Raw genomic sequence first — 27,929 nt, 5'->3', positions numbered from 1 at the left:
AATTTGCGAGGTCGTGAATGGGTATTTTTATCTGAGCTCGATGATAGTAAATAGAGACAAAATGGCATTGCATGCTTAACGATGGAGAGCTCGAAAAAAAGTTTGGCAACAACGCAGTATGACCAAGTCTACCAAAATAAAAATGGTGAAAACCCTAAGTTTTCCAATATTATTGTATGCCGCAGAAACGAGGACCCTGAGAGAAAGAGAATGAAGAAAGATAGACGCTTTTGAAATGTGGCGTTGGCGTAGAATGGTGCGAATACCATGGACAGCTCATAGGACTAATGTCTCTATAATCCAAGAACTGGCTATTAAACAACGTCTTTCTTCCTTTGTACAGATCCGTGTTTTCGGGTACTTCGGACTCGTTACGAGACGAAGATACAATATGAAATGATTAGTGGTACAAGGACGAATAGAGGGAACTCGATCTCGCGGATGAAGTCCTACCAGATGGACAGACTCGGTTACAGAAGCGACTGGCGTCCCTCTTCAGGAGGCCTGCAGAAGCAGGTGGAGGCGGATTGTAACGACGTGCTTCCATCCTGCCAATGCGACCGCGAACTGCTCTGCCAAGAGCAAACGACTAAGAAAAAGAATTATAACCATATTGTATTGGTATTTTTGTTTCTATTTTCTCTTTCTTATTCTTTTTTTAAAGATATATTGCAATTTTTTTATTTATACAATATTCCGTTTTTAAAAAATATTTTTATATGAACAGAATGTACCTTCTATTTTTATTTTCAGTTATTATTACATTACTCATTCTGTATTGGAACAACATTATGTTATGTTTTTTTGTTTTCTTGTTTTTAAAGATACCTGTATTTTGTAATTCAAGTTTATTTTTTATTATCTGGTGTTATTTCGTTTGTTCACTTAATTCTATTGTAATATGTTTGTACGAAATACCAATGTATATAAATATATATGTAAGTATGTAAAAGCATATGAAAAAAAATCAAAATCAACAAGTCTCTATTTAAATTTGTTGCAACAGAGAGGGAAAACATTTTTGAAAAGAAAATATGTAAGTCTAGGCATTAACAGGGCTTATAACCCGTCATTGGATGGTTTAAGTGGCATGTCTACCTGTTCAGTCTGTCTGCAAACATTTGGACATACTCAAAACATTGTTGAAGTCCCTGTTTGCTTAAAAAGACAAGACTTACCGTGTCTGTAACACAGAAAAGTAGCCAGAAACTAAAAAGCACGCAACGATCTATGAAAGACAGATGCTTGGTGTATATCTAAGAGACAGAAAAACAAATGAAGAAATATGCCCTCAAACTAGAATCGTGGCTATCCTGGATCGTGCAAGGACACCCAGAATAATAAGGTGGAGATAATGGGCAAACAAAAGAAGTGTTGGAAGGCCACAGAAAAGATGAATTGATGACATTGTTTCGATAGCTGGAAAAACATGGATGATGAAAGCGGGTGATTGGAAGGAATGGGGACGTTTGGAAGAGGCCTTTATACAGCAATGCAGAGAATAAGACTGAAGAAGAAGATATAAGGTACTCGTAACGTTTAACCTTGAAAAATAATATAAAATAAAAATAAAAACTAAATACTATGCTGAAGGTGGTGCCTGGAAAGTTCACATAAAATCAATACTAACCTGTTATACTAGAGCTCCATAGAGAATTATTATTTCTCAAGTACAGCACCAAATACGTCTAATTGACTCCCATTTATTACACATTATAGATGGAAGTTATTAAATTTAATAATGTATCAAGAGAAGAAATAATACGCGCACTCCCCGTAAAGTTCACTCGAAATTTTGTTACTAAAATCTAAATTACACACGTTTAATTTGTGTTTATGAACTAAAGTTGATTTATCTGCATACATTTATTACTTATTAAATTAATATCAAGCCATATTTTACTTAGAGAGGGCGCGTAGGTGTAAAAAAATAGGTAAATTAAAACAAAAAGAATATAGTATATCTTCTGAGCAACTACTTAAGCGCTAGGCAATACAGACCATTCGTTCTTCTTGAATACATGACAAATTTACCACTGATGATGCCTGTGGGGAAGACGATTAGTCTGTTGAAAAGCTTATTAAGAGATGTGAATCTTTTCCATGTTGGGATTACCAGCTTTAGATTCTTCTTCTCTAACTATGTTCTCATTTCACATGAAATTTATTACATATAGAACGGCTCTTCTTCTTTATTTTATTGGTAATAGTTCTAGGTAACTATTTGTTACTTTTGTTAAAAATTTGTTTTAAACTTCTTTATTAGTGTTTTTTTTTCTTTTTTCGTTTCTTTTCTTGAATTAATTTATAAGTAAAAAATATTTCTCTTTATCATTTTTTTTACATCATTATATATTTTTATACATAAACATATACTATTTACCTGAATATTAGTTTTCAATAATAATACATATATATTTTTTTGTAATGTTATTCAAAATTGTCTTCTTAGTTTTTTTTAACTGGTTCAAAGTATTTCTAATACCAAATTATCTTTTTTTATCGATAATTCTATAACTGGTAATATTTTATTCTTTTATATAGTTTATATTTCTTAGACTTTCTAAATTAATCATATTATTTTTAATGCTCTGTATTACTTATGCTTACATGTATGTATATTTAATTGTATTTGTAACTAATATGTCAAAGGCTCTAAGTGCCTTTTATTTCAATAAAATAAAATAAAATAAATAAATAAATTGTATATTAGGGATTTCATTGTTTTTGTTCACTATTGTTTTAATGGAATACTCGTACATACATGTAGTACCTTTCATATAATTATGTAAATTATAATTATCAGTTGTCCAGTATTGTACATTTCAATAAACAAATAAATATTCGAAGATTGTTAAATTTAAGACACGGATCGACTTACTTTCATAAAACCTTTTTTTAAAATTTTGTACTTAATGTACATGAGAGCAGCCATCAAGTCGAAAGCACATGTCCAGAGCTCTGGTTCAATTTCACACACAAAACTTCATTCATAACCCGCCCGAACACAAAATTTACGACTTTTGCTCATAGACATCTCTCATTTATCGCACCGAGAGTGCTCAATATTTTGGAAGAACGTATTAAGCTCTCAAGAATAAAAATTATTTTCAAGAAAGGAGTTAAGGACTGGATTTTCCTTAGTGGGAGGGATTTGAGTAGGAAACTCCTTGATGATTTTCCGAATGCTTGAGTTTACTGTTTACCATGTTGATGTGCCATGTTCATGTATATATGTATTAAAAAAATAATATTTCTTATGTTTCTGATCCTATATTTGTGATATACTCATGTCTCTGTGTCAACTAATTGCTAGTCCCACCTGAACCCAGGACCTTTAGTCTCATGGAGTTGGGACTTATGTCTCAAATAATGTACAATAAACTTATGTGTGTAAATAAATAAATAAAGAAAGAGTGACCAATCAAATACGCCTCGTTGTGTAGTGGTTTACATGTTCGCCTACCATTATTGAAGTCCTGGGTTCGATTCCTGGACATGAAATATTGACTGTAAAGGTTTTTCGAATCGCAATATTTAATTTTTCCAGACTGGCCCCTGAAGCGTAAGACTGATCAACTCACCTTCATGCAACTGATGATCGAAATACATTGCATTTGGTTTACTAATGCAATGTCTTATGCACTACTGAGCGTGATAATGGTGATGATGATGTCATTAACTGTGGATTTTTTTATACCACAACAGGCCAGGAGATCGAATTATAATTACAGCACAGAACAGCACAGAACAGAACTTTTTTGTGTGTTTTTACCGGGAATCATACCTGGAACCTTTCGTATGTGAGTCAAACCCTTGTGCCATGGAGGCAGTGACATCACACGAACAGAAGAATTATATATATATATATAAAGATACAAATTTAGAACTTAACAGTAGTGTTTGCATTCCTTTTTACTCTGCATGTAATTTATGATTTTTTTGTAAATACTATGTATAATACAGAGATGGTAAATGTGAAAGTGTATTTTAGTGTTTGCACGTTGGCGTAGTGAGTATAAGGGTAGAAAAGTCTTGAAACGGGTACACATAAAAAGTCGGAAAATGGTTGTCTTCCAGTACTTCTTACATAAGCTTTTATAATTTCATCTTAATACGGGACTAATAATTTATTTTTTTTACAGAATTACGAATGCAGAAACCATATTCGAATAATAGAAGATATCGGAGATAGCATGCTATACATTTGTGGAACGAATGCACACAACCCGAGAGACTTAATTATATACGTAAGTTTTATTTTAATTATTTCATTCGTTCGTTAAGGAAATATATAATGCAAATAATGGCAGCAATATTATATAGGCCCGAGGGTATATAACCTTATCCCAGTTTCATGGAAATGTGGTGGGATTGCCAGGCTGAGGAAGGTGTTGACTGCATTTTTAATCCATATTGGTCGGAGGGAGTCGGAGAATTTGTTGTCCGATGTAGAAGGACGTAAGCTGGTTGCTTGTTTTACAAGTAATGACTTAGGACTTAGGATATAGAGATTTTGGTATTATTTATGTTTTCTCTGGATATTCATTGTTTACCTTTAAGACTGAAAAAGCACACATTATGATAAAACTGTAAATACTTTAAAATATCATTATAAAATACATAATTTACTGCCTTAGAACGGGGAAGCTATCCCTAGTTAGGCAGTTTAGATGAACCAACAGCAAAAATAAAAAATATTTATGCTTACTTTTACTACTGAATTAATTTGTTGTATAAATAATTACTTGTATATTGCTGTAATAAATATGTAAAATAATAAAAATAAAAAAATTAAATAATTAAATATTATTATAATAAGACAAACTGTGGTTCCATTGTTGTCAGGGGTGGGCTGCCAATTTTTTGACAAGGAGCTCGCGGGAGGAGGTGGTTGGAAAGGGGGTTCGTGGAATAGCAGAAGGGAAAAGGGAGAGGGGGGAAGCTTATCATTTTGTTCTATCTATCCAAAACACTAATACATAGTAATTAAAAATAAATAAAAATACTTAGTATGCACATTAAACGACAAAAGATATGACTTGTTTTTTTATGGTAGAAAATTATTTAATTCAACAAATTAAATATTTTTTAAATTAGTTGTGAATATGCACGTGTAAAACAAAATGGGTAATCCTTAAAAGAATCGCAAAAATGTTGCGTTGAACATTTATTTTATTTTATTTATATATTTATTTACATACATAAGGTTATTGTACATTATTTGAGTCAATAAGTCCCAACTCCATGGGACTAAAAGTCCTGTGTTGAGATGAGACAAGCAATTTATCTGACGAGAACATCTAAGAACACATGGAAGCAAAAACAACAACAAACCATCACGCCGTTTCCCCGTAAGGGTAGGCAAAGAGGATAGAACGCCACAACACTATATCTTTGCATACAGATCTTGCTTCTTCTACATTCATACATCTTCTTATGCACGCGCGCCGATTATTCCGACTTTTGACATGTCCATCTTCAAGTATTTGTTGGATTTGGTCAGGCCATGTCTTTTTCGGTCTTCCTCTATTTCTGCATCCATCAACTTTCGCACTGTAAATATTCTTAGCCGTGCTTTTGCTGTCTATTCGTTATACATGTCCAAACCAGCGCAGAGCTCCTTTCTTGATTTTGTCGATAATGCTTGTCTCAGCCTTACATGATGTACGGATCTCAACATTTGTGCATCTATCGTACATAGTTTTACCTCTTTCAAAAACCATCACATTCGATTTACCGACATTCATTAGCAAATCGCTTCCCTTGCATACATCGTAGACCTTTGTTACCAAGAATTGCAGTTCCTCTTTGTTGTTAGCAAGAAGTACGGCATCGTCAGCATACAATAGACAATTGACTTTCTTTCTTTCTTCTCTAACTCATATAGTGTCCATGCGGCTCGACTGTGGAATCATCTCCCATCCACCATCAAAGATGTTACTACATTATCTCTGTTTAAATCACGTCTGAAGAAACATTCCCTTTCTCTTCCTTAATCTATCCTCCTTTCCTCTTTCCTCTTTTTTCCTTTTTCCCATTGTTTCGGATTCATTTTCTTTTATTCAAGTGTCAAGCCGTTCTTTCCTTTGATTCCGGTGGTCCTTGTTTTGAATCCCAATGTACCTACTCCTCCCTGACGGCGAGTCAAGAAAGCAACGCGTGACAACACAACAATAAAACACAACAACGAAAACCGTATCGCGAGCGTGACAGTGATTTCGAATCACCAACATACAAGAAAACGTGCAAAGTGACCAGTGCAAACGATAACGGTGTCTTTCTGGACCAGTGCCAAAGGGAGGAAACCGTATGTCCTTACTCCTTTCATTAATTCCAGGATTGACACTCAAAACCATAACGTCAATTAGTTTACCTAAAATCAAACGTTCCCTGTTTTCTTCGAACACGCGTATCGCGAGAGGGCAGGCCTTGTTTACAGTCCCGAGGTCGAAGGTATCGAGCATCCAACATCCATTTAGTAATAGTTTTGATTTAAGGTAATTTATAAACAAATCCGTTTATTTCTATTTTTATATATCTAGCTTTTTAATATTTTTTTCTATTGCATATGTTCTGTAACTTGAATTATAAAAATAAAACTTTTATTTTATTGGTTGGTTGAAAAAAAAATGCCATTTGGCAATAAGCCCGCCAATGTACAAATAAAATTATGTACATAATGTTAAATAAATAAAACATTTTTGAGAAGGGAATATGTTTATATTCCATATTCCCTTTTCAAAAATGTTTTCCCTCTCTGTTGCAACAAATTTAACAGTTAAGTATTTAAAATTTAACCTGCTTTTAAGGTCTCAGCGCTTTTACTTCACAAAAGTCAATGGATGGAAGAGTTTATTTAACCCTAGAAACCTAAACTATCGTTAAATCACAAGCGCATTTAGTTTCACCCCTTAAATCTGCCAAAAATGACTAGCTCAATTAGTTCCCTGCATTACTTGAGCCGACTCATCAGTTAGTGTCCATTGTGCTCCGTTGCAGGTTGTCAATCTATTCCCACAAATAAATAAATTTTACGATAGTTTAGCTTGTACGTGTGGATTTTTACAGACCCATTTCTTTTATAGTTTATTATTATTGATTAAAATTTTAAAATATTTAGTTTATTTTATAAATTATGGAAAAGGAATTATTAAATAGTAAGTGGCAAAATCCATCTTTCTTTATTTTGAGCTAATCAAAAAAACGGATACAATACATTACTTCAACTTTTGTTTAAAACCTCAATTTCTTATTGTAATCATTAAATATTTTATTCGTAAGCAGAGATGACATAAGCATGATTATGTCAAGAAACAGTAGTGAAATAATATATTTAATTTTATACATTCCAACTTTACAATACTCAAGTAAAGGGTGCCATGTTTGCAATAAACCCGATAATTTAAAAGTCAAGTTCTTACAATTAAAGCCGTATTTTTAACTGATAATGTTATAATTATTGTAAAAAAATGTATTCTGAATATGTTTCAATTAATATTTCGCTTTTTTTAGATTTTTCCGGGTTTGCAAGTAGTACCCTCATATTCTAACAGAGACAAATAACATTTTATGGAAGAGATTTAGAAGTCAAGGCATTTACAAAGCTTATAACCTGTTATTGGCCGGTTTAAGTGGCCACTTTACACAATGTGTAACATTTACCATTCTGCCTATGTTTGACCATCTATATTCCTTCAATTCTTCCACCTGTTGATCTGTGTGAAGTTTAACAGCTGAAACCTTTATTGATGTTGGTGACATTCTGCGCGGCCACTGCAAACGCCACATGTTCCATGTGATACATGATATAATATGTAAACGGTATCCTATGAAAGAAAAATAGTTCTTCGAAAATAATTTTTGAAATACTAATTTCCAAATAGAGAATCTTCAAATAATATTTGTACTAAGAAAACGCGACTAGATTAAAAACGAAAAATTTATTGTACTTTTTTGGATGGAGGAATAAGCTGATGTTATCGGTTAGTTTCATTAATAGGTAATTTTTGGGCGCTGGGCGCACTTTGTGGATATTTTTTATAAAGAAGATATAACCCCGTGCTGGTGATTTATAATAAATAACAATTATTCATTTTATATACCTATAAACATGTTTACTATAAAACATTTTTATCGAATGTCAAATATAATGGTAAGCTGTGCATAATCGCTTATATAGTCGATTCGCCTCTGCTACATACTTGGCAACGCCTAAAAAAAAATCGTTTTTAATTTTTATATATTTTTTTTTATACTTTTTTGTTTTATAAACAATATTTTGAGTCTTTATTGAATTATATAACCTAGAATTTACATGTTTCAGAAAGTACCCGTTTATTTATCTAAAAACTTAGTTTTCTAGACCAAAGTTTATGTTTAAAAACATTAGCATTGTATTCCAAACTAATAACTTCTCTTGGCGAATTCCAAAAAGGTTATTAAAAAATACTTACGAATTTATTTATTCAATTTTCTAATTCTCTGATTTTCCACTTTATTTATTTATTTCATTCACGTAATAAATACTCCACCCTGATGCTGCAAAAAAATAAAAAAATAAATACAACCTTCGGTCAAAGAGGATTGACCTACTACTCGGTTAAAGTTAACAATCTACTTTCATTGTCCATAAGTTCTCAAAATATAAAATTGCTATTAAGAAATGGATAGTGGAGGTGGGTTGCGCACGGATCGATGAGTGGATCAAGCCAAATATGTAAAATGTATGCACTGTTTATGAATGTTATTAATTAGTCTATATAAATTGGTTATGTTTTTTATGAATATTTTTGTTTTTTATTGTTTATTATGTTAATTATGATTACGTTAATTGGTTTAATTACGTTTTTTTTATTGTTCTTATTTTGTTAATTTTTTCTAACTTTGTTAAATATACTTCATAAATTTGTTCAATATTATTATCTTAGGCATGTTTCACTTTTTGTAAAATGTTTCCCTCGGCACGGGACACCCCAGTGAGGGAACATTATTCTGTATAAAAAAAAGAATACAAACAATTTAAAAGTATAAATAAATAAATAAATGAATAAAATACACAATTTTATCAAAGCACAATTATAATTTTTATGTCCCGACTTGTTAGGAAATTTCGTGTTAAGTCTGGACACTTCTCTACATAAATCAATACATTTGTAAATAATCAAAATAATAATAGAAAAATATACGTGGTAAAAATTTATACAGGGTTTAACGGTATACCAAGTTTCAATTAACAAAAAATAAATAATTGTGGAACTTAGAAATGTTTTATTTATACTTTCAAAAACTTCAATAATTGCAAATTTTGATGATGTCTAAGTTTTAAATATTATATAGTCCAAGTGAGTTTCACCTGCTTGTTGACATTGTATAAGGCGGAGTCGCAAATTCTCAAAAACACGTTGACAAGTTGCCCGTGGGATGGCGTTAATTTTCCGCACAATGTTTTGTTTTCACTGATTTATTGTTGTTGGATTGTCTTCATTGACTTTTGATTTTACCACCCACAAAAAATAATAATTACACGGGCTGAGATTTGGGTTCCGTGGGGGCCACTCAATGTCTCCTCTTCGTGAAATGAGTTTCCCGGGAACATCTTCTTCAAACGGTTGACAGCCGGTATCATTCGGCTTCAACTCTTACGTCAGCTGAATTTTATAGGCTTTCAGATGTAAATCGTGGCTTAAAATTCTTCGTAAGTCTCTTGTTGTTTAAGGCTTGGCTTCTCTTGCGAGTCGATTGTTGTGGATTTTCCCTTACCGATTCACTAACACGCTGACTAACTTCTGGTATCCTCGCTGACTTCGGGCGGTCTTCATTCATAATTCTTACGGTTCAGTAGGTTGTCTCTCATATATATATCCATTTCCAAATAACGTTTGCGTTTTTTTTTATTTGTTTATTTTTCCATACATATATTATTTACAAAAGAAATATAATTACAAAAATACACTTTAGAAAAATACTTCTTAAAATTAAGCTGTAACATAAATTGGAAAAAAATGCCCACTAAAACTTCTTGGCTTGGTGCTTGTTAACGAAAAGGCGGACTGTAAATGAAAATCGAATTTCATAAATGTAAATAATTTTATAAATGTAAATAATATTATTAAGTCAGTATAAATATAATCTCCTCCAACAAGCTACAAAAAGTGGCTTGGTGGGATTTTAGTTTTAGTAAAAATATAACAAGTGAAATTTTTTTTTTTTTTTTTTAAATTGTAAAAATGTATAATTATGCTATTAAATCAAATAAATAAAAAAAAAAAATAAAAAAAAATAAAGTTTTGTGATTGTGAAATATTTGAGAAAGGATAAGAACATGGAATGAATACCTACCTTTAATATGATCGGAATTTTCTTCAATTTCTGGCACTGGATGACAAAATGAACTTTAAAATATAACAATGTTTTCCACGACGCGCGACGATTCCAACCACTTTTTATCCGATTTAATGTAAAGTCAAAAATTTTGTTTGGTTTTTTGTTCTAAATCCGAATCCTCTAATTTTGAATATCTTCTATCTTGATGTTAGGTAGGTACCATAAGTATGGGTCAAAAAAAGGATGCGAACGAAAGGTAATCGGCCAGGAATAGTATCGATAAATGCTGTTATTTACTTAACAGTGCTCGAATAATAAATTTTTCGTAAACCGAAGTGAGCACGATATATTCGTCTCAAAATCGTCACGGAATAATTGTTTACGTAATATGTGCAAACACAAAACGCGCACTGCCTTTCCGTGAATGGCTCTATGGTGACTAAAAATTCCACAAAATAGCGCGTCTAACGCTACCCCCCGCACCGCGCCCACCCTATGATTATTGAAAAAATAACAAAACAAACCGCGGACACAGTTAAGGCCTACCCTGTACATGCCAATAAATACAATGCAGATAAGTTTTGTTGCATACATTGACATTAATAACTTCCTATGGGATGAAATCTCTAGTTGCTTAGTTGTTGAGTAGGAGAGGTAAACAGATAAACCTCATCCCGGAGGAGAAAAAAAAGAGATCGGACTGTATTTGAAGAGAAGGTTGCGCAACTCCACTAACCACTAACGTGTTGAGGCGTAACGTGGTGGTGGAACCGTCTGATGAAGCTGGCGGTCTTGTTGGACGCGGGCATAGGCAGATAGTGTTTGTTAGGACACTTCACTAGACATGGGTGGTGTTAGTTGGGTACTAGCGATTTAATGTTTTTGACATGTACTCACACGCGTGATTCAAATTCCAATTCAAATTAACATATATAACCAAAATAACATTACAAATAACAAAATATTTAAGGCGTTATATTGGGACAATATATCAAACCAGGAACCCTTGAGCAATGGTTTGACATTATCAAGGTATTATACGAGATTTGTTGAGAAAATAACGGAAATTTTCAAATATTGCAGGTTAAGAGAGTTCGATTGTCAATTGTTTTATTATGTTGGTATACATGCCCCTGAAGTATGCTAACATTTTCAGCTGAATTCATTGCTTACTTTGTCTGTGGCAGCCGCTAAGGTTGGACGTGTTCGGCGTGCTCGGCGATTTTCGTCTTGGCTTTCCAGAATGCCTCCGCTGGGACGATCGAGCCTTAGTTTCGACGTCATATTCATAAACTCATGTTTCGTCACCTGTTATAACACGTTCCCTTAATTCTGCATCGTCGTTGACTTCATTTAGTGACTCCTGAGCAACTTTTATTCGCCGCTGTTTTTGTTTGAAATTCAAAAATTCTGGAACAAATTTTGCTGCCACGCGTTTCATACCATTCGAAAAAAATTCATTACATGACCCAATTTTCATTTATTTATTTATTCATATTTTTTACTTACAAACTATAATTAATAATAAAAATAATATGACCTCACTGGGGTTTTCCGTGCCGAGGACACTTAACAATATACTTTTTTTAAATTAAATTAGAGAATAAACAAAGAAGAATAACTTAAAAAAACGAAGAGAATTAACAAATATTCAGACAGTTTAATAAACAAGGTATTTATGTACATCTATATTATTTATATTACCAAACACACGATGAAAATAACAAAAACCTTATTTAAGCTATACACCTGTGGAGCAGTTGATTCAATATTGGTATGGGCGAATGAGAAAATCCATTTTACTTCTACCTAGCTCCACTATCTATTTTTTTATAGCCTTTTTAAACATTTTCTCATTACTAATTGTTTTAATAGATAGTGGAAGTAGGTTATAGATTTTAATAGATTAATACTCAAAATCCCTTTGCCCGAAAGTGGTTTTAGTTTGTATTTGTTTAAGTTGTCTATGTGTTAAGAATCTAGTGATTATATTATTTGTATGTGATGTATTGTGGAGGTTATGTCTTTTATTTGAGTAAGAGTAGTTTTTGAATCTATAAGTGAGTATTGTTTTAGCGTATAATTGTTTTGGTGTCATAAGTTGTGATTTATGGAATATTTCTTCAGTAGATGTCTGTATCGGGACTCTGAGTATTATTTTAATATGTCAACAGCGGCTTCTTTGATTGTGATTCGGTGATCGTTAATAACCATTTCATTAGCTTTTTCCACGTTTTTATAAGTTGTTGATGTGCTGGGGCGTCCTGGCCGTTCGTCTTCAACGTCTTTACGGCCATCTCGGAAATGCTTATACCACTCGTAAAATCTTTTTTACTCATAACAGACTCACCATAGGTCTGTGTTAATATTTCACATACTTTTTTAGACAGTATTTAATTTTTTACACAAAAATTCTTTGATCCAATTTTTTAAACAAACGAAAATCATCAAACGAGCGAGTTCATAAAAACACGTCCAACTTTAGCGGCTGCCACAGACAAAGTGAACAATTAATACAGCTGAAAATTTTAGCATACTTTAAGGGGATTTAAACCAATATAAAAAAATTGACAGTCAGAAAATTTACAAATCCACAGACATAAAAAGTTCTTGTTATTTTCTGAACGCACCTCGTACTCTCTGAAAGCAAGAGTTTTTGCCTCTTTAGCATAGTTTCACTGATGTGAAAGATTTTGATTTCCAAAGTGATAATTTTCAGCTGCTTAACTGATCTTACAACCGCATAACCAGAAGCAGGAAGCCGGGAAGTAACACTGTCTGTGCTGATGCTATTGGAGATAACCATCCAAAACGGCTGAGTTTTCGTTAAAACCTCTAATCAGTCTGGAAAAATAGGTCAATGTGAACTCATCCCTTACAAAGCGCAATCCGTTGGTACAAAACATGCTCAAGAGGAATGCAGTGGTATAGTGATTATTGTTGCGTCGAGCTGGGCTAGGAAAAATGGGAAGTGAGACGTATATGGATAGACACAGAATATTCTAAACAATACAAACATATGGAGTTGGTACAAACACTTGAGTAAAATTATCTGAACAGTCTCAAAATATTGTTGACAAAAATGTTAAAATTTCTGTTAAAACACGTGTCTTAAATTTACGCCAAAGATTATCGCGTTTTATGTAAGTAACAGTTTCAAGAATATAATAGATAAAATCATTGAGAAGATAAATCATTTGCCCAATTAGCTTGGAGTTGGGATTAAGGTAGTCTTTCGTTAAATAAATGAGCGAAGAATTCTACCTTTTACAGTACAATATTTCACAAAGGTGTCTCAGAGGCAATTAGGTTTTAATTTATTTATTGTTCTAGTATCCGCTGGACAAGTTTATTGTCGGCCTTTGTCGGAATAGTTCTAATGAAATTTCAGAAGTGTGTTTGATTAATGATTGTTTAAGTGATGGCATCATTAATCAGTTTTAAATAATGGAAAGCAAGCATTAGAAGTACGAACCTTTTCGAGCCTCAAGAGGAAAAAAATCAGTGAGTTTCCAAGAAGGGTGGTACCAGGAACACCCCGGCTAAAATGCTCTAAATTCAACATAAAAAATATATTCTTATGATTGTCATGGTAGAGTTTATAAAACTGTTTTATAATATGTCGAGTTCTCTGCAAAATTCGTAAATTTTATTATAAAGTACTGAAACGCGAAAATAATAAATGTATTATTTTACTGATTATGCATACCTAAAATTTAGAAAAATTGAAGTATCGTATCCCAATTTTTCTCACCCCTAAACTGAAGCGATTTTTTTTTAAAGAAAAAAATTGTGTCCCTACCCTTGCGTTTTCTAAAAATATTTGTCTCAGAAAATTGGGTGCTTTTAAGTGTTTTTGGAAGGCCCTAGCTTCCAAAAGAAATAATTAATCGATAAACCAGACAAAAGACATGCCAATGATAAATATCTGTAGTGTGTTTTTTTTCTCTAGTGCTTTAAACCAGTGAGAAAATACGAGAATACGTTTGTATGAAAAAAAGTAATACCGCGATTTTCCTTAAATTGAATATTGGTTAATAATTATATTACATATTTTATTTTCATAAATATACATAAATAAATATGTCTATCAGCTGAAAAAAAATGCTTAGAAAAAAAATAATAAAACCCAACCTTAAAATGTTTGATATAACACAGAAGCCAATTTTAATTTAAATCTTTATCCTGGAGGACTGTTGTTGACTAGTAATTTCCGTTATATTAAGGAACACGAAAGTCATCTTAATCCTTAATAAATTCTTTTGAATATTTAAATACCTGTAATTAGAAACATGTCTTCATTTTTGTGAATTAATCGGAATTCCGTTCCATTGATATTTTGAGAATGTCTTTATCTTTGTAAAGAATTTAATTAAATATTTTAACAGAGATGGAGAACCTCTTATGACCTGTTTTTGTCTACTACCAGTTATTAATAAAACACTGTATTTTTATGATTCTGTCAATGTTCAAACATTCGAGTAATATTAGCTGGATTAAAAATAATGCTTGGTTTGAAAAAAAATTAACATGAATTTTGTATGATATTATATAAATTATTTATGACACAACACAAAACAACGCAAGGAAACACACTACAACGTAACGCTACGCAACATAAAGCAACACAACACAATTTAACAAATTACAACAAAGCAACACAACAACACGAAACAATGCAACATAGCGCAACACAACACAATGAATGCAACGCAACGCAACGCAAAACTTTGCAACACAACAGAACAAAACACACTCTCTCATTCCATATTTGTTCATATTTACTGAATATTTTTGAGCATCGGTTATAGGTTTTATTTTGTATGAGATATTGGTGTTATCGGGTGCTGTAAGGTCAACTCTATGTTCTGCTAAAAATAGACTGACCGCTTTCATACAAAAAAACTGTAATTATCACCTTCTGAAAATAGTGTCGATCACAAAAACAGTATTTTTTTTTTTTTTTTATAAATCATAAAACACAAATTATTCTACAAGTATATTACGGTGAATTTCATTCCCAAGAGTTACAACAACTCAATTTGGGACATAAATAATATGAACATGTAGAAAATAACACACATTGAAAACAACAAAGAAACAAAGCAAGTTTAGCACCTTTATAACTAAATATAGCACAACAATATATACGCCTAAAACCTTTTCTCAAGCAGAATTACCATAAAAAAAAAACGCTTTTAAGAATAAAAAAAAAGTAGTGAAGCTACTAAGGGAGATAAGGTTATTAACATCACATGCCATGCAGATGATGCAGCCACAGTAATGATAAGAACATATCCATCTCAGTTAGTAAACATTTGGATGCCTAAGAAATATCGTATAGTACAACGAACACATGATTATTGGAAGCATAATTTGGATATACAAAACGTGTGTCAGACCAAATCATGGTGAATACAACAGAGGAGGCGAGGATAGATAGAGAAAAAATAAAACATACGAAAAACCAAGTAGAAAAACTATATAGAAAAACTAAATATAAAAACCAAATAACTGCTCAGAACGTCAGAGATGAAAGTACTAAAGGCAATCGCAGGGAACCCAAAAGAGGCAAAATCTAGTGTCAAGAAGTTAGACGGATTTGCGATACCCAGTGCATAGTAAGTAGATGAGTGGAAAGAACAGCTGAAACTTAAAGTCTTAGGAGTTAGCTTTTATTTGATACCAAATTAATCGATCTTAACCGAGAAGAAGAAGAAGATTTAACTTTCAGAAATAATTTTTACTCAGATCTTCCAAGAAAAGGTTTGGGCAGAAGTCCTTGAGAGCCACGCTTTTTCTCAGAAAACACTAACAGGACTTGAAAAATCTTACAGCACAAAAACTATTAAAACTGGTCAAGTACAAAATTAGATTCTTGTTTGGAATATAAAAAAAACGAATGTATTCACTGTTCATCATTTTCCAAAGCCAAAAACATTCCAACTGTTGTGTAGATTTGATTCTTGACTCTTTTCACAAAGGTGCTATTATTTCAGTTAAATTTTTATATGGCTGGCTGCTTTCTGCATAACTACGTTCAATTGCATTGAACAGAAGCATTCTTAATTTTTGGTTCGGTTTTAGTTTGGTTTTTAGTTTATCAACAAACGTGTAACAAACAGTTTCGGTTAGGGCTTGCAATTCTCAACCCAAGTACCTACGGCTCGTTGTATTCCTGTATGCCGTAGCAAACTTCGTAGTCAATAATCATAAAATGGTTTTTCACCATAAAGGCGACTATATTAGGTTATTACTATTAGATCACAACACAACCCACCACAAAACAACACTACACAACAACGCAACACATAACAATACAAAACGATGCACGGTATTTCTTCGTCAGTATAATGTATTTTTGAGAAAACAGCAAATGCTATTAAAATTTTGAAAACGGTTTCAAGACAGACCCTGAAGCCAAATCCTTTTTGTTAATTACAAATTGCAAGAATTCTATAATCTGCGGATTAAATTTAAAATGACCTAGAATCTCATTTGTTTTTAATCTGCGGATTAATCTGGAATCAAAGAAGACATCGGAGTACAAAGTGAGTAGGAACTTAGTAAACGGGTAGGTCCTAGTTGGTCTTTAAGCTACAGGGAGTTCTTATTCGAAACAGGGGTGAACAAAATAAAAATACGAATAGTAAAAGTTGGCAATGAACAAATTCGAAACTGGTCCAAAGTGTCTACTTACCTCTACATGGCTTTGATGGTTATTTGGCCTCTATTTACAAACAAAAAAAAACATCACGCCGTTTCTCCGCGAGGGTAGACAGAGACGCCATATCACTCTACATTTATGCATATTCTCATGCACGTGTGCTATATTCCATCTTCAAATATTTTTTAGATTTGATCATGCCATGTCTTTCTCGGTCTTACATTCGTCAGCATTCCCATTGTGAATCTTTTTGGCCGTCCTTTCACTGTCCATTCGGTTTACGTGTCGACACCATCGCAGAACTCCTTTCTTGGTTTTGTCGCTGATGCTTATCTAACCTTGCGTAATGTACAGATCTCGACATTTGTGCATCTATCGTACATTGTTGTTTTGATTGCCAAATATCTCCTTATTGTTTTTATTTATATGTTATTTTTTACTTTTTCTGTTTATTCATTTACGTTTGTTTTAATTTTCTTATTATTACTAGTATTAACACGTATGTTTCATTTTTTAAATTATAAATAGAATATTCTCTTATTTATATTTGTTCTTCAATTTTTATTATTATTATTGTCGGTATATTTTCAAATTAATGTTTCAATTTTTATTATTATCAAGGTATTTTCCAATTTATATTTATGTTTCATTTCTTAATTACGAATGCTATATTTTATAATTTTTATTTATGTTTTAACTTTTATTTTTATCTGTATGTTTTCTAATTTATAATAACTATGTCTCATTTCTTAACTATTAATGGTATATTCTCTAATTTATATTTGTTTTTCAATTTTTATTATTATCGGTATATTTTCAAACTTATGTTTCAATTTTTATTATTATCGGTATGTTTTCCAATTTATACTTATGTTTTATTTCTTAATTACGAATGCTATATTTTATAATTTGTATTTATGCTTCAGTTTTTATTATTATCGTTACGTTTTCTAATTTATAATAACCATGTCTCATTTCCTAATTATTAATGGTATATTTTCTAATTTATATTTATGCTTCAATTTTTATTATTATATTATATTCAAATTTATATTAATGTTTTATTTTCTAATTTCTATAAATTATTTAATAATTTTGTTATTACTTACATGATTTCTAATTTGTATTAATTTTGAATGTTTTTGATGTTATTATTATTATTTTAATTTATTGAGCATCATTCAATGAAATAAAAAAAACATGTAAAAAAGAAAGTCCTTCCTAAACAAAGGAATTTCCTAGCTAGTCGGGACCTGAAACAAAGAAACTCTACATTTTAAAACTGTAAAATAAATAAATTGTTTTACCACACGTTTGCCTGAGAGATCGCATTTCGACAGTATTCCGCCGATTTTCAAACCTGTTTTTCATAGTCCATACTTCGCTCCCATACATCGATGCCGGCACCAGTACTCTTTTTTAAAATGTTTAAAGACTTTCCTGTTTCACTAAAGACATTCAAACATTCACGAAATATTTCGAATGATTCCCTCCTGCTGGAAGCAAAAAAAAATCCAATTAAGTTTGCCTAGCAACTGTTTGACTAAAGCTGGCGCGTTCGCAAAACTAACACAAACGCATTAAAAATCTACAGGATGTTGATTTAAAAAAAGGTTACATTACATTTTAACCAAATGTGCTATCTTTATTGTTTATCAATAAGTGTGTATCCATATTTTCTGTAATGTAATTTGTACTGTTTATTATAATACTCGTAACACTGTATTCACTATTATAATAATGAACACAAAATATTAAATAAAAAACATGCTTGTTTAAATTTATGACATTTTCTTAAATGATTGTTTTTTCCGCTCTAGTCCAAAAGAGATTTTTAAAAACGTTAAATATAATATCAAGATTTTAAAAATCATTATTCTGTACATTAAAACCGTTTTCTATTAGATACTCGAAGGGAATCGGTTGTTTTGTTCAATCAAATGATTTATTATTATAGTCCTTAAAATAGAGCTTGATAAGAATGACAGTTGTAAGCAAAAGTGACGACATAACTTTAAGTAACATCTTGGGAGTGACACACGAAAAATCATTCGTATCTGGCATGTTATTTTTTTTTTTTATACAATGCTTGACATATAAATCAACACAATTGCATAAAATCGGCTTTAAAACCAAAATTAACCTAATTATTAAAGACGCTCTTACAAGGTTACGTCATTTTGCAAAAATGTTAGAGATGGGGCAAATTGATCAATATAAATCGATCGAATAAAAAAATAATTAATTTGTTGTTATTCATGAAAAAAAGTAAGTAATGTCTTATTTTTTAACATATCACAACAGAGATGAAGAACATTTAAGAGAAGGTAATATAGAAGTTTAGGCATCTACAGGGCTTATGACCTGCAATTGGCTGGTTTAAGAGCCCACTTTACACATTGTGTAACATTCTCCATTCTGCCCATATTTGAACATCTATATTCCTTCAATTCTATCATCTATTGATGTTTGTGAAGTTAAAGAACTGAAACCTTTATTTATGCAGGTGAGATTTATCTAATTCAATTATTTCACCTACATACTAGGCAACGCCTGAAAATTGTATTTTTTCTATTTCTGTACTTCTTCATGAACCAAGTGAATTTATTAACAATAATTTGAGTTTGTCCAAATTTTTGTAAACAAAGACTGGATTTAACTCCCTGGGGAGCTGTTCACATTATTACAACTGAGATGTAGAACATTTAAGATAAGATAATATAGAAATCTACACATCTACAGGGCTTATGACTTGTCATTGGCTGGTTTAAGTGGCCACTTTACACACTGTGTAACATTCACCATTCTGCCCATATTTGAACATCTATTTTCCTTTAATTCTTTCATCTGTATTTTTTAGTAAATAATTGTCTTAAATATACTATAATAGGCTTGTTTTTGGGTTTGTATATCAATTTATATTATTATACATCGATAAAATCAATTCAATCACTACATGATCAGTGATGAGTAATTCCCATCACCAGTGAAATTAGTTTGGCAGCTGTCATTTTAATCAAGCTAAATTTTAAGGACTACAATATGAAATATTAGAAGTGAATACCTCATTTCCGGTGGTGTATTTATCTACCACTTTATTCTAGTTGTCCTATAAAGGGTTCAATCAATATAGTATAATAATATTCTGACGTGTTATTTGCTGGCCTAAATTTATACCGTTTTTATGTTATTTTTGGCAACCCTACATTTCATTCTGTACAAATGACTTAATACAGGGTACCGCAAACGAGAACAAAGTAAAATAATGTCATTAGTTTTATGTATCGTAATTTAAACGACAGACACAAAGCTCGGCAACTGAATTTATTGTTGTGTTAAATGGACTGAAATAATACTTTCACAGTAATTCATTTTACATCGCAAGAAAACAAATATAAAACGATTGGATTACGTTTCTCTATAAAAATCCAGCAATTATTAAACAAACAAATGAAATGTGTCTGGGCGTACAAAATATAGGGTTCCGAGTGTGAAAAAAATAAAGAACCCTAGACAAACATTTTTGACTTAACAGATACTCTCTACTTTCCGGTAAAAATCCTGGAAAAGCAAATCAATTGGAAAAAATTTTAAAATAAATATATTAATTTATTTATTATTTACATACGGCCAAAGCCAATTACAACAGTTACATGAATAAACATAAATACAAGAAACTGAACAGAAAGAACATAAAACTATTTAGCAAAGACAAACAAGGGCAAAACAATAATTGTATACAATATATTAAAAAAAACGAAAGACCAAAAACTTTGAGCTAAACCATGCCAATCCAACTTCATCCCACACTGTTTAGTCACGAAGAGATCTACGAAAAGCCGGAAGATCTATCCCAAAAAATTCCAATTCGTGTGATGAATTGACTAATCTACACATTCTGGACATTGGGGCATAAAAACCAAAGTTGCCCTTAGAAGATTTTATAAATAGCAGATTTTGACTTCTGGTGACACGGTTGGGATCATAAAAAGAAATTGATTGCAACAGAGATGGGACATCACTTAAAGCATTAAGTATTTTGAAAATGCATATAAGGTCCATCTCAGTTCTACGTCTCTCCAATGAAGACAGATTAAGAGATTGCTCTATTTCAAAATAAGAATAATTACCCCTTTGTAATCCGAGGATGTAATATATGTTTCATTCTTCCTGGACTGGTACCTTTTTTTTTTTTTTTTTAGTTTTATTAATCAACAATATTTTGAGTTTGTCCAAATTTTTGTAGACAAGGACTAGATTAAACTCCCTGGGGAGCTTGTGAATTGAAAAAATAACATTTTCAGGTGTTGCCTAGTATTTAGGTGAAATAATTCAATTACATCTCACCCGTACAAATAAAGGTTTCAGCTCTTTAACTTCACAAACATCAACAGATGAAAGAATTGAAGGAATACAGATGTTCAAATATGGGCAGAATGGTGAATGTTACACAGTGTCTAAAGTAGCCACTTAAACCAGCCAATGACAGGTCATAAGCCCTGTAGATGCCTAGACTTCTATATTACCTTCTCTTAAATGTTCTTCATCTCTCTTGTAATATGTTAAGTTTTATTTATTTTAACAAATAAGTTACATACATAATTATATTTTTGTTTCCGCAAAGCCGAAGCTTGTCTGCGGGTCAAATTATACTTTTTTTTTTTAAATTTATAAAAGTTAAAGTACATAGTTTAATAATAAATGAAGAATAAAATATATTTATGTGCACACTTAAGTTTTACTTACTGTTTTTAATAAGTTTTTGACTATTTTTTTTAATGAATTTAGGTTTTTTTCCTCCACATTTTTAGCTGGTATTAAATTATACAGTTTTTGTTCTACGCTCCCTATTGTTCTATCTCCATAGTAGTTCTTCTTCTGTCGTGGCACCGTCAGTTGCTGTGCCGATACTTGTCGGGTCACGATCTGGTGGGTTACTTTGGATTTGAAACTGCAATCGAGGAAATGATCTGTCATTATCTTATACTGACAACCTATCACAAATAACTATCGACGTGCTTAAAAACATGCTAATAAATTAAAAACATTCTTAAGTTATCGCAGTTGTAAGTCGACACGAGTGTAATCTCTAAGTCAACGCTCGTGTTGGTTTGTTTTTTAATTTTCTCGTAAATAAATACAGTTCACTGGCGAAAAATCGGCATGAACTATAAAAAATAATTCAATATATTGCATTTGCAAAATAGTAAGGAGTATCTAATACAAAAAAGTAAAAAATAAATTACAATTACTATGGCGACTGCTTTTGTTGATTTGGCTTGCCAACCGCCGGCTAAATGAAATAAATAGCAAGATAAATAATAAATGATTAAATCAAAATAGCAGTTTTGGAATATTTTCCATATTTCTACGGGTGTAATTCAAATATGTGGTTGCCTAGCAGGATTATACGTCGCGAAACGTAAATATTTTGACATTCAATATTAGGTGTTCACAGATGTTGCATCGTGATCGCGAATACGTAAACAACCATGGTGAGAAATTGTTATTACGTAGCTTATTAGCACGTCGATGGTTATTTGTGATTGAGCTACTGAAGCGTAAGACTGATCACCTTATCTTCATATAACAGATTACTAAACTACGCTGAATTTGGTTAACCAATGCAGTACCTTGTACACCACTGGGAGCAGAAAGGGGGATGATGATGAACCCCACCCCTAGAATATGTATATATTTATCTGCTTATTATAGTAGTTGATATAACCTTAATATATTAGTGTGACAATTGGCTTATGATTAACGAATTACAACAGAGAAAGAGAACATTTTAGAGAAGGGAATATGGAAGTCCAGGTATTTACTGGGCCCATGAATGGGTAAAGTCCAGTCTTTCATCTACAAAAATTTGGTCAAACTCAAAATATTGTAACTGGCTTATAGCTGGTTTGTTTGTTTTAGATCGAATTCCTGTCATCCTATGACTTTTACTACTGCTACCATCGCGCCATTTCCCCTTAGGGGTAGGCAGACAGAGTGGACCGCTACACACGTCCATCCTGACATACATTCCTAGCTTCTCAATATGCACTTAGGTTGTGTTTGCTTTAAATATGACCAGACTTCAACCACGTCTTTCTTGATCGTCCTCGTCTTATGTTACCGTTGATTCTCGCCATGTATTAATATCTGTTTTACCATTCTTTCGTCATCCATTCGTTCTACGTGACCAAACAATCCCAGTAACCCTTTCTTAACCTTATCAATTATTAAACCTGTCTCAGATTTGCACTCTTCGCTAACCTGTCATATACACGATTTTTCAGGGCCAGACCGCAAAACTTCCGAGAAACTTTCCTCATGGTAAGTTTATTTTTTTTTTTTCAAAAAGTCATTAAAAAAAATAAAACAAATTATGATTTCAAAATGGAGAAAATCTTTAATTTATCGAACTAGCAGTCCCTCCACAAACCCCTACCCCTCTCCTACCCCGCCGCTTCCCTTGTCCGCGTCTGGTGCGTATCGTTTCGTTGTTCAAATACGTTTTTATCGTATTTTTTTTGTTGGGGAGGAGTAGGTGTTTGCGGAAGAGATGCTAGTCCGAGAAATTAAAGATTTATTCCATTTTGAGACCATATTTTTTTTTTTTTCAAAATGAGTTTTTGGAAAAATTTTAAAAACATACCATGAGGAATGTTCCTCTGAAGTTTCGCGGTCTGGCCCTGAAAAACCGTGTATTGATTCCACACATTCGTCTAAGAGATTAAAAAAGAGAAAAAAAAGAAAATGACTCTTAATTTCCTCTTTCGCGTGACAAGAAAATAATTCCTCTTTCGTTCTTGCTCTAACTATAATGATTTTTTTTTCATGTATTGATATATTTAACACGCCCCTTAATTTATTTAAAAATTAAATTAAGACTTATTCTTTCTGGTTGCGATACGATCCCACTTACTATTAAGTGATGCGCACACTTACACACACCTGAACACTTAATCCCACACAAATACACCTCTACACTTACTCTTGTACAAATACACATAAACACACCCTTTTGTAGTACCAGAATTTAATATGTATTCTTTTGATTTAGAAACATCGCTGGTCTGTTTTTAAGCCGTATCTTTTTTATGTTATTATATCATTGTCGACTGTTTGTTTCTGAAAAATAAATAAATAAGAGATCGCATTTCGACTGCGTTCACCTTGCTTTCTTTCTTCCTCTCCCAGTTTTATGTTTCATCTCTAAATAGACCATAAAAAAGTTTTTAAAAAAAGTTTCTATTAGTATTTTATTGAAGTGTGTGTGGAAAGTTTTAGACACATTTTTGATTATTATTTTTGTCCACAGAAGGATTTAAAGCACCTACCTCGCCATGTTCATCGAGCCAGGGTAGGCAGAGGAACGGGGCGGTGTTCCCCTTCTCCGACCACTCGAAGTTGTTCCCTTTTAACTTTAAATCCAGGAGCAATGTCAGAAAACACCCTTCTAAAAGCGCCCCTAGCAACTGAAAACCCATATTCTAACACGCCTGAACAAGGGCCTCCATTGCAGAGAGAAGGTAAGACCTTAATTAATTAAAAATAAATATTCTATTTTTTTCTAGTAAAATGAAACTTAGTAAATTTTATCATGTTCGAAATACAACTATTATATTTGGTATTGACATAATTTGCGTCCGTTTTTTCAAAATAAAAATGAGCATAAAAAGTAAAACACAATGGTAAATGCTATACGTCATTCGAAAGAAAATCATCTGCTCTACGAGATTGTTGTTGCTTTAACGTAACTTATAATTTTATTTGATTACAAGCCTTTAAAATGAAATGTCCATTAGACGAAATTGAAAAATAGCATTTAAAACACCTTTTTGTGTTCGCGTTCAATCGAGGGAATAAAGCTGCTCGCGATATTTGCGCAGTGTACGGTGAAGATGATATTAATTATTGACTAATTCGTTAGTGTGAACATTATTTGTGTCCGTTTTCTTTCAAATTAAGAGAACAAGGGAACACGACAGGCACCGTGGCGCAGTTGGTTAGACGGCCAACTGTGAAACTGGAGTCGCGGCTTGATTCCCGCCAGTCGCAAGAAAGGTTTTTTTTTCAATTGGTCTGGGTGTTGTGGTGTATTTTTCATTATCTACTTCCATATCCTCTCTATTTCATCTGCTTACAAGCCTCTAAATAGAGGCTTAGCGGGTTATTCCTTCAAAATAATAAAATAAAAAAAATTGTGACAAATTTGTCAATAATGTATTATCCTTTATTATTTTGCAACATCATCATCATTCCTTTTCCGCACCTAATGGTGCATAGGGCACTGCATTGGTATACTAATCGCAGTATATCTTGATCATTTTTGTTACATGACAGTAAGATGATCAATCTTACCAGGGACTTTGAAATATTATGTTGTAAAAACACATTTTTAAATGAATATTTCATCTCAACCATCTCGGGAATCGATCCCGAGATCTCTTGTATGGTAGGCAAACGCGCTGACCACTTCACCACGAGGCCGACTTATTTTATGAATTTTACGACTTGTCTGATTTTATATAGCCTTTAATAAAAATATATTGTAACAAATCATACGAAAATAAAATTTTAAAAAATTAATAGTTGAAATTAAAAGTTAAAATTAAGAATTAAAATTAAAAAGTTCAAATTGAAAGATAAAATCAAAAGTCAAAATAAAAAGTTAAAAGTTAAGCAGGAGATACATTTAAAATGTCTTTCCTCTCTCTATAAATGTTGTTAATCTCGAGAGCGGTCTTGTCTATGAAAATTTCATTATAATAAAAATATTGTTAACTCTTTTTCAGTTCCGGATAAAAAGTTTGAAGAGGATTTTCCTTCTTCTACTTTTAAGGCTCCCGTTGGCACAGGTAGCCTCCACGCCGCAAGCAGAGCGTCGGCAGGATCCCCAGACCCCCTGTACGCCCGATGGGACTTGTTAAATACGACAACTCACCATGGCTACTTAAGGACATTGAAATACGACACGAAATGGATGGATAGTGAGTAATTAAAATTATTTATTTAAAAAAAATATTACGGCTATCACAGACTGTTAAACGCTAAAAGATTCAGATTTATGTTAAATATGTAAAAAAAATGTATTTCCTTAAAGGCAAAATAATTTGGTTTCAGCTGTATAAAAAATCAACAGATGATATATAAATGAAATTTAAGGCTGTAGTAAAAATTCCTTTGAACCCGGTGATGATATTTTGAAGTGTCAACATAAAAAAAATAACACGAGAACATACGGTTTGCATAATTGATCAAAATAAAAGTTAATTGAGTCCTGTTATAGCACGATAAACTAAAAATGATATATCTGATTGTCATCTTACATGCGTGCAACCCCGCTCACTGCAAATATCCGAGTAAATTTATTTTACGTCTCTGTTTTCCCTGTTATGAGTTCTATCTTCGTGCTCTCTCTTATACAAATTTATTGCTGTATCGGCGTCACATTCATTCTGAGCATGGCAAGTATATTTTTTAAAAGTTAAAATCCTGCATATTTGTACAAATTTTACTTTCTAAATCCGGTGTAAAAATGTCCATTTAAAGATCAAAAAAATAACTGCATCATAAAAACTGAAATTGAACATGTTAAATACTTAGGACTAACAATAGACAGACAATTGACATGGACAATTCATATCAACAATTTAATTAGCAAAGTGGCAACTTTATCGAGTCTATTTTTTTAAATCAAAAACATTGTTCCAATAAAGGAAAAAAAATTAATGCATGAAGCATATGTAAAAACTAAAATATGTTATATGCAACTACTATGGGGAACAGGATATCAAAATAACATAAACAGACTACAAAGACAGCAAAATAAAATATTAAAGTTAGTATATGACCTTCCCTATCTAACAGCAACTGAAGAACTTTTTGAACAAACTTAACAATTAAACGTAACGAACTCTTTAAACTAGAATCTTTAAAATTTATTCATAAATTAGCCACTGATGTAATTGTAGACGAAGAATTAAAACTTGAAAAAAAATGTAGTAAACATGAACACAATACGAGAATATCAGAAAAATATCATATACAATCTTTTAAAACGAGAAAAGGACAATCGAGACTTATAAACCATGGACTGAAATTATACAATAAACTACCAGACAAAACTAAACAAAAGACTCAGACAACCTTTACAAAAGATGTTAAAAATATTATTATTAACAGTAGAATGTGAATTTTAAAAGTGAAAACATTTTGTTAAATGTATGTAACCCTTAAGGTTTATCAATAAAATTTAAATAAAAAAAGAAAAAAAAAAAAGTAATAAGAGAGATTATATCACGTCATCGTATGTAGACACTAGACAATAGTGAAGCAAAATTTAATAAAATAAAGGTAAATTGATGTCAAAACATAGGCGAAATAGTTTTAAACACACGGTGTGCAACTTGATCTTCTCAATGTTATAGCCAGTGACAAGTCATAATATTATCGTCTGCGAAATCACAGTCTTTGTTGAGATAATCTATAGGTACCGGTGGCGGTGTCAAACGGATTTAGTTAGAATTTAGGGAATGCCAGGAGATAGTTCTACGTAACAAAAGGCGAAAAATTCGCCCACAATTCAGTTCACCATAGTCGTAAAGACCCGCGAGGGGACAACATGGTTTCCCGGCCATGAAATAAAAACTCAACTATCATAGCGGAAATATACACGTGACGAAAACTATTTATAATTATTAATATTCAAAGCATTAACTTTGTGGTCAAACATTTTACTAAATGTTATTAAATATTTGGATATAACCACTAACCGATTTATGTCTGCCGGTTTTGAGACGTACCCGTCTCTTCGTCAGGACACCAATTAAACCAACATGCAAACCAACATACAAAACACACTATCAGGGGCGAATCGTCAAAGTAAGCGATTATGCACAGCTTACCATTATATTTGACTTTAAATAATAATAAATTATAG

The 27,929-nt window shown here is 32.0% G+C and overlaps 1 protein-coding gene across 1 annotated transcript in view; it reads left to right on the top strand.

The window, feature by feature from the left end:
• Nucleotides 1–441: 441 nt before the first annotated feature.
• Nucleotides 442–27,929, top strand: part of LOC148270710 (semaphorin-2A-like) — a gene marked incomplete at its 3' end in the record, with an annotated part of 53,931 nt that continues 26,443 nt past the window's right edge. Inside the window, exons 1-4 of the mRNA XM_088242276.1 lie at nt 442–621; nt 4,146–4,250; nt 24,306–24,516; nt 25,783–25,977. Coding sequence (XP_088098402.1) covers nt 442–621; nt 4,146–4,250; nt 24,306–24,516; nt 25,783–25,977 — 691 coding nt within the window. The remainder of the gene's footprint in view (nt 622–4,145; nt 4,251–24,305; nt 24,517–25,782; nt 25,978–27,929) is intronic.

The sequence above is a fragment of the Micrasema longulum genome, unplaced genomic scaffold, assembly GCF_059751315.1.
Source record: "Micrasema longulum isolate JH-2025_06_02 unplaced genomic scaffold, ASM5975131v1 h1tg003559l, whole genome shotgun sequence".
NCBI classification, from domain to species: Eukaryota; Metazoa; Arthropoda; class Insecta; order Trichoptera; family Brachycentridae; genus Micrasema; species Micrasema longulum.
The sequence above is the reverse complement of the archived record's forward strand: the minus strand, read 5'-3'. Positions and strand labels throughout refer to the sequence as shown.